General features: G+C 58.8%; 1 protein-coding gene across 1 annotated transcript; it reads left to right on the top strand.

Moving 5' to 3' along the window:
• The first annotated feature begins 90 nt into the window (after positions 1-90).
• On the top strand, positions 91-7,740 carry LOC137319896 (histone acetyltransferase KAT8-like). Its single transcript, XM_067981791.1, has 4 exons — positions 91-529; positions 5,102-5,176; positions 5,553-5,728; positions 6,744-7,740. Exons 1-4 carry the CDS (start codon positions 142-144, stop codon positions 6,867-6,869), a joined length of 765 nt encoding a protein of 254 aa, XP_067837892.1. The 5' UTR covers positions 91-141; the 3' UTR covers positions 6,870-7,740.
• Positions 7,741-7,753: the final 13 nt, after the last annotated feature.

Genomic DNA, 7,753 nt, shown 5'->3' with positions numbered 1-7,753 from the left:
GTGGTGGGTGGGGACGCGAGAGAGCGCGCGCGCGCGGAGGCCCCGCCCCTTCCCCCTACACACACACCCCCCCGAACCCGAACCCGCGCATGCGCATGGGCCGTCCACACAAAGAAACGGTCCAGTGGCGACGGTTGGTCGATGATGGCGGCGGCGGCGGTCCAGACGCAGGCGGTGATCAAGATGGAGGAAATGGAGACGGAACCGCCGGCCGATGCGTTTCGCAACGGGCTGAAGCAGCAAGGAGGAGGAGGAGGAGGGGGAAACAACGACAACAACAGCTCGACGCTGCTGGTGGAGGTGAAGCGGGAGCCCGGCCTCGACGATTTGCCGCCGTCCCAGTCCCAGTCCCAGCAGCGGCGCCACGGCTCGGAGCAGCGGGAGACACCGCCCCCCGGCGGCGCCAGGCGAAACTGCGGCGGGGAGACACCGCCCCCCCCCCGGCGGCGGCGGAGGAGCCAACCGCAACTGCGGCAACACCAACAACAACACCAACACCAGCAACAACACCAGCAGCAGGGAGCAAGAGGTGACGGTGGAGATTGGCGAGACTTACCTGTGCAAGAGGGCGGACAACACCTGGCGTGAGCACCTGACCGAGATTTGTGGTCGCCGCCCCCCCCCCCCCAACCTTTTGCCACCGACGCGCGGTTTTACGCGGGACGCCCCCCCCTTTTGGAGGCGGTGCCTCCCGTGGCATTGCTCACGGTGACGGAGGCTTTTCGACTCGACGCGCGCCCCAGGCGATTTGCAGGCTCCCGCGCACGAGGTTGGGGGGGGGGGGGGTGCGTGGTGACCGTGAGATCATCCGGTCGAAGAGGGTCGCCCCCACCCACACCGGGGTGTATGACCCGAGCGAGCGCGGAAGGAAAGGACGCGCTCTTCCGCAGCGCCGGCCGCAAACTCGGGACGTCCCAACGCGCTTTGCGGCCAGGAAGGGACTTTTTGAAGTGCGGTCACTGTTGGGATGTAGGTAAACGCGGCAGCCAATTTGCGCACAGCAAGATCCCGCAAACGGCACTGTGGCAACGACTGGGCAATCTGCTTCTTCGTGATGTTGGTTGAGGGATAAATGTTGGCCCCAGGACAGCGGGGAGAACGCCCCAGCACCTCATCAGAGTAGTGCCATGGGATCCTTGACGTCCGCCTGAGAGGGCAGACGGGGCCCTCGGTTTAACGTCTGATCCGAAAAACACCAGCGCTCCCTCAGCACTGCACTGTCAGCCGAGATTTTGTGCTTGTGTCTCTGGAGTGGGAGTTGAACTCAGGACCTTCTGACTCCGAGGCGAGAGTACTACCAACTGAGCAAGGGCTGACACTGTGGTAATGCAGGAAACGCAACAGCTAAGTTGCACACAGCAAGATCCCAGAAACAGCAATATGATTATCACCTGATCATTTCTTTTAGTGATGTTGGTTGAGGGATAAATATTGGCCCGAGGACACTGGGGACAACTCCCCCCTGCTGTGGATTGATACAGGACTATGGGGAGAGAGCGGGGCAATGGGATTAGTTTGGGGATTGATACACGGCTGTGGGGAGAGAGCGGGGCAGTGGGATTAGTTTGGGGATTGATACACGGCTGTGGGGAGAGTGCTGGGCAGTGGGATTACTTTGGGGATTGATACAGGGCTATCGGGAGAGAGCGGGGCAGTGGGATCAGTTTGAGGATTGATACAGGACTATGGGGAGAGAGTGGGGCAGTGGGATTTGATTGGGGATTGATACAGGGCTCGGGAGAGAGCAGGGCAGAGGGATGAGTTTGGGGATCGACACAGGGCTGTGGGGAGAGAGCAGGGCAGTGGGACTAGTTTGGGATTGATACAGAGTTATGGGGAGAGAGCGGGGCAGTGGGATTAGACTGGGGATCGATACAGGGCTATGGGAGAGAGTGGGACAGTGGGATTCGTTGGGGATTGATACAGGACTATGGGGAGAGAGCGGGGCAGTGGGATTAGATTGGGGATTGATACAGGGCTATGGGGAGAGAGCGGGGCAGTGGGATTAGTTTGGGGATTGATACAGGGCTATGGGGAGAGAGCGGGGCAGTGGGATTAGTTTGGGAATTGATACAGGGCTATGGGGAGAGAGCGGGGCAGTGGGATTAGTTTGGGAATTGATACAGGGCTATCGGGAGAGAGCGGGGCAGTGGGATGAGTTTGGGGATTGATACAGGGCTATGGGAGAGAGTGGGATTAGATTGGAGATCGATACAGGGCTATGGGGAGAGAGTGGGGCAGTGGGATTAGTTTGGGGATTGATACAGGGCTATGGGGAGAGAGCGGGGCAGTGGGATGAGTTTGGGGATCGACACAGGGCTGTGGGGAGAGAGCAGGGCAGTGGGATTAGTTTGGGGATTGATACAGGGCTATGGGGAGAGAGTGGGTCAGTGGGATTAGATTGGGAATTGATACAGGGCTATCGGGAGAGAGCGGGGCAGTGGGATGAGTTTGGGGATTGATACAGGGCTATGGGGAAGAGAGCAGGGCAGAGGGATTAGATTGGGGATTGATACAGTGCTATGGGGAGAGAGTAGGGCAGTGGGATTAGTTTGGGATTGATACAGGGCTATGGGGAGAGAGTGGGTCAGTGGGATTAGATTGGGGATCGATACAGGGCTATGGGGAGAGAACGGGGCAGTGGGATTAGATTGGGGATTGATACTGGGCTGTGGGGAGAGAGTGGGGCAGTGGAATTAGTTGGGGATTGATACTGGACTATGGGGCAGTGGGATTAGATTGGGGATTGATACAGGGCTATGGGGAGAGAGTGAGGCAGTGGGATTAGTTTGGGGATCGATACAGGGCTATGGGGAGAGAGCGGGGCAGTGGGATTAGTTTCCGGATTGATACAGGGCTATGGGGAGAGAGCAGGGCAGCGGGATTAGTTTGGGGATTGATACAGGGTGATGGGGAGACAGCGGGGCAGTGGGATTAGATTGCGGAGTGATGCAGGGCTATGCGGAGAGCGGGGCAGTGGGATGAGTTTGGGGATCGATACAGGGATGTGTGGATAGAGTGGGGCAGTGGGATTAGTTTGGGGATTGATACAGGGCTATGGGGAAAGAGTGGGGCAGTGGGTTTAGTTTGGGGATTGATACAGGGCTATGGGGAGAGAGCGGGGCAGTGGGATTAGTTTGGGGATTGATACATGGCTATGGGTAGAGCGCGGGGCAGTGGGATTAGTTTGGGGATCGATACAGGGCTATGGGGAGAGAGTGGGGCAGTGAGATTAGTTTGGGGATCGATACAGGTCTATGGGGAGAGAGCGGGGCAGTGGGATTATTTTGGGGATTGATACAGGGCTATGGGAGAGCGGGGCAGTGGGATTAGTTTGGGGATTGATACAGGACTATGGGGAGAGAGCGGGGCAGTGGGATTAGTTTGGGGATTGATACAGGGCTATCGGGAGAGAGCGGGGCAGTGGGATTAGTTTGGGAATTGATACAGGGCTATGGGGAGAGAGTGGGGCAGTGGGATGAGTTTGGGGATTGATACAGGGCTATGGGGAGAGAGCGGGGCAGTGGGATTAGTTTGGGATTGATACAGGGCTATGGGGAGAGAGTGGGTCAGTGGGATTAGATTGGAGATCGATACAGGGCTATGGGGAGAGAGTGGGGCAGTGGGATTAGTTTGGGGATTGATACAGGGCTATGGGGAGAGAGTGGGGCAGTGGGATTAGTTTGGGGATCGATACAGGGCTATGGGGAGAGAGCGGGGCAGTGGGATTAGTTTGGGGATCGATACAGGGCTATGGGGAGAGAGCGGGGCAGTGGGATTAGTTTGGGGATCGATACAGGGCTATGGGGAGAGAGCGGGGCAGGGGGATGAGTTTGGGGATTGATACAGGACTATGGGGAGAGAGCGGGGCAGTGGATTAGTTTGGGGATCGATACAGGGCTATGGGGAGAGAGCAGGGCAGTGGGATTAGTTTGGAGATCGATACAGGGCTATGGGGAGAGAGCGGGGCAGTGGGATTAGTTTGGGGATCGATACAGGGCTATGGGGAGAGAGCGGGGCAGGGGGATTAGTTTGGGGATCGATACAGGGCTATGGGGAGAGAGCGGGGCAGGGGGATTAGTTTGGGGATCGATACAGGGCTATGGGGAGAGAGTGGGGCAGTGGGATTAGTTTGGGGATCGATACTGGGCTATGGGGAGAGAGTGGGGCAGTGGGATTAGTTTGGGGATTGATACAGGGCTATGGGGAGAGAGTGGGGCAGTGGGATTAGTTTGGGGATTGATACACGGCTATGGGGAGAGAGTGGGGCAGTGGGATTAGTTTGGGGATTGATACAGGGCTATGGGGAGAGAATGGGGCAGTGGGATTAGATTGGGGATTGATACTGGGCTGTGGGGAGAGAGTGGGGCAGTGGGATTAGTTGGGGATTGATACTGGACTATGGGGCAGTGGGATTAGATTGGGGATTGATACAGGGCTATGGGGAGAGAGTGAGGCAGTGGGATTAGTTTGGGGATTGATACAGGGCTATGGGGAGAGAGCGGGGCAGTGGGATTAGTTTGGGGATCGATACAGGGCTATGGGAGAGAGTGGGGCAGTGGGATTAGTTTGGGGATTGATACAGGGCTATGGGGAGAGAGCGGGGCAGTGGGATTAGTTTGGGGATTGATACAGGGCTGTGGGGAGAGAGCGGGGCAGTGGGATTAGTTTGGGGATTGATACAGGGCTATGGGGAGAGAGCGGGGCAGTGGGATTAGTTTGGGGATTGATACAGGGCTGTGGGGAGAGAGCGGGGCAGTGGGATTAGTTTGGGGATTGATACAGGGCTGTGGGGAGAGAGCGGGGCAGTGGGATTAGTTTGGGGATTGATACAGGGCTATGGGGAGAGAGCGGGGCAGTGGGATTATTTTGGGGATTGTTACAGTGCTATGGGGAGAGAGTGAGGCAGTGGGATTAGTTTGGGATTGATACAGGGCGATGGGGAGAGAGCAGGGCAGTGGGATTAGTTTGGAGATTGCACTCGCGAAGTGACGGCAGTTGCAAGATGGGCCGAATGGCCCCCTGTCCTGGAAAACTCAACGGTTCCATGAATTTGGCCTTTTCCTTTGTCGTTCACCTCGTGACATCTGATCTGTTCCAGACTCGGCAGAGGTGATCCAGTCTCGCCTGAATGAACAAGAGGGCCGCGAGGAGTTTTACGTCCATTATGTGGGCTGTGAGTACCAATACTGGCAAAGAAATGATCGTAGCATCTTTTATTTTCTATATCCAGCGTTTTCTTCCTCCCCTGCTCCTTGCTGAGGACTGTTCTGCAGGTGCCCCGCAGCGTCTCGCCTGCCGTTCAGGCGCAAACGTTGCCAGCATATTCGACTGCGTGGGGCATCACCTGGTGTCCTCACCCTGGGTAACTCAGCGCAGGGCCGGGGATGGGGCCCGGCCCTTTCCTGCTGTGTGTGCGCGTGTGCGTGGGGCTCAGGCCCACATCGAGGCGGGTTGGGGCGGTGGGGGACTCTCGGTCCCTGAGAGTTATCGGACAAAACGCCCGCGGTTCAGAAGCAGCCTGAACAGCCTCTCTCCCTCTCGACCCGCAGTTAACCGGAGGCTGGACGAATGGGTGGACAAGAACCGCCTGGCGCTGACCAAGACGGTGAAGGAGGCGGTGCAGAAGACCAGCGACCAGTACATGAACGAGCTCTCTGAACAGCCGGAGAGAAAGATCACCCGCAACCAGAAACGCAAACACGACGAGATCAATCACATCCAGAAGGTAAGGGGGGTGGCCCCCACTCCCGCTCTCCCTCCCTCACTCCCGCTCTCCCCAATCCCGCTCTCCTCCCTCCCACTCTCCCCTCCCGCCGGGCCCCCTCTCTCCCCTCCCGCCGGGCCCCCTCTCTCCCCTCCCGCCGGGCCCCCTCTCTCCCCTCCCGCCGGGCCCCCTCTCTCCCCTCCCGCCGGGCCCCCTCTCTCCCCTCCCGCCGGGCCCCCTCTCTCCCCTCCCGCCGGGCCCCCTCTCTCCCCTCCCGCCGGGCCCCCTCTCTCCCCTCCCGCCGGGCCCCCTCTCTCCCCCCCCCGCCGCCCCCCCCCCCCTCCCGCCGGGCCCCCTCTCTCCCCTCCCGCCGCCCCCCCGCCGCCCCCCCCCCCTCCCGCCGCCCCCCCCCCCCCCTCCCGCCGGCCCCCCCTCTCTTTCCTCCCGCCGGCCCCCCTCTCTTTCCTCCCGCCGCCCCCCCCCTCTCTTTCCTCCCGCCGGCCCCCCCTCTCTTTCCTCCCGCCGGCCCCCCCTCTCTTTCCTCCCGCCGCCCCCCCCCCTCTCTTTCCTCCCGCCGGCCCCCCCTCTCTTTCCTCCCGCCGGCCCCCCCTCTCTTTCCTCCCGCCGCCCCCCCCCTCTCTTTCCTCCCGCCGCCCCCCCCTCTCTTTCCTCCCGCCGCCCCCCCCTCTCTTTCCTCCCGCCGCCCCCCCCTCTCTCCCCCCCTCCCGCCCCCCCCCCTCCCCCCTCCCACTAGTGCGAGAGGAGATACCCTGAAGTGTGACAGGGAGTAGGCGTGAGACGGGCGGGGAGCTGTGCGCCATGAGCCGAGTTCAGTCCGTGGAGGCGGGGGAGGTCTGTTCTTTTCCCCCTGTGGGTGAGTGCTTGGCCTCTTCTCCGTCCGTGTAAACCACGTCCGTTTAAAAACCCCACTCTCTCTCCCCCCTCCCCAACCATGGAGAGTCAGCGCTCGTCGACGTACAGTGCAGCTGGCTGTTGACGAATGGTGACGTTGCCCCTCTCTCTCTCTCTCTTTCAGACGTACGCGGAGATGGACCCCACGACAGCAGCACTGGAGAAGGAGCATGAAGCGGTTCGTACAGCAATCTGTTCACACCCTCGATACGGGATCCCGGGCTTCATTCATAGAGGCAGAGAGCACTAAAGCAAGGACCCAATGCTAAACCTTTATAAAACACGGGTTAGGCCCCGGCTGGAGTATTGTGTCCAGTTCTGGGCACCGCACTTGAGGGAAGGATGTGAAGGCCTTGGAGAGGGTGCAGAGGAGATTTACCAGAATGGTTCCAGGGGACGAGCGACTTCAGTTACGTGGAGAAGCTGGGATCGTTCTCCTTCGAGCAGAGAAGGTCAAGGGGAGATTTGATCGAGGGCTTCAAAATCACGAGGGGTTTTGATCGAGTAAATGAGGAGAAACTTTTTCCCAGTGGCGGGAGGGTCGGTGACCAGAGGACACAGATTGAAGATAATTAGCAAAAGAACCAGAGGGGGGAGACGAATGGGATGTTGGTCTTTATCACAAGAGGATTTGAGTACAGGAGTAAAGATGTCTTACTGCAATTATACAGGGCCTTGGTGAGACCGCACCTGGAGTATTGTGTACAATTTTGGTCTCCTTACCCAAGAAAGGATATACTTGCCATAGAGGGAGTGCAACGAAGGTTCACCAGACTGCTTCCTGGGATGGCGGGATTGTCCTATGAGGAGAGATTGGGTGGACTCGGCCTGTATTCTCTCGAGTTTAGAAGAATGAGGGGTGATCTCATTGAAACATGCAAAATTCTTACAGGGCTCGACAGGGTAGATGCAGGGAGGATGTTTCCCTGGGCTGGGGAGCCTCGAACCAGGGGTCATAGTCTCAGAATAAGGGGTCGGCCATTCACGACTGAGATGAGGAGGAATTTCTTCACTCAGAGGGTTGTGAATCTTTGGAATTCTCTACCCCAGAGGGCTGTGGATGCTCAGTCGTTGAGTATATTCAAGGCTGAGATCGATAGATTTCTGGACTCTAGGGGAAATCGAGGGATATGA

This window comes from Heptranchias perlo, unplaced genomic scaffold (assembly GCF_035084215.1).
Source record: "Heptranchias perlo isolate sHepPer1 unplaced genomic scaffold, sHepPer1.hap1 HAP1_SCAFFOLD_921, whole genome shotgun sequence".
NCBI lineage: Eukaryota > Metazoa > Chordata > Chondrichthyes > Hexanchiformes > Hexanchidae > Heptranchias > Heptranchias perlo.
The sequence above is the reverse complement of the archived record's forward strand: the minus strand, read 5'-3'. Positions and strand labels throughout refer to the sequence as shown.

Coding starts and splice junctions, on each gene's coding strand:
- LOC137319896 (XM_067981791.1), top strand. CDS start 142: ATGATGGCGGCGGCGGCGGTCCAGACGCAGGCGGTGATCAAGATGGAG. Junction 530..5,101: donor CCAGCAGCAGGGAGCAAGAG/GTGACGGTGGAG, acceptor GATCTGTTCCAG/ACTCGGCAGAGGTGATCCAG. Junction 5,729..6,743: donor AGATCAATCACATCCAGAAG/GTAAGGGGGGTG, acceptor TCTCTCTTTCAG/ACGTACGCGGAGATGGACCC.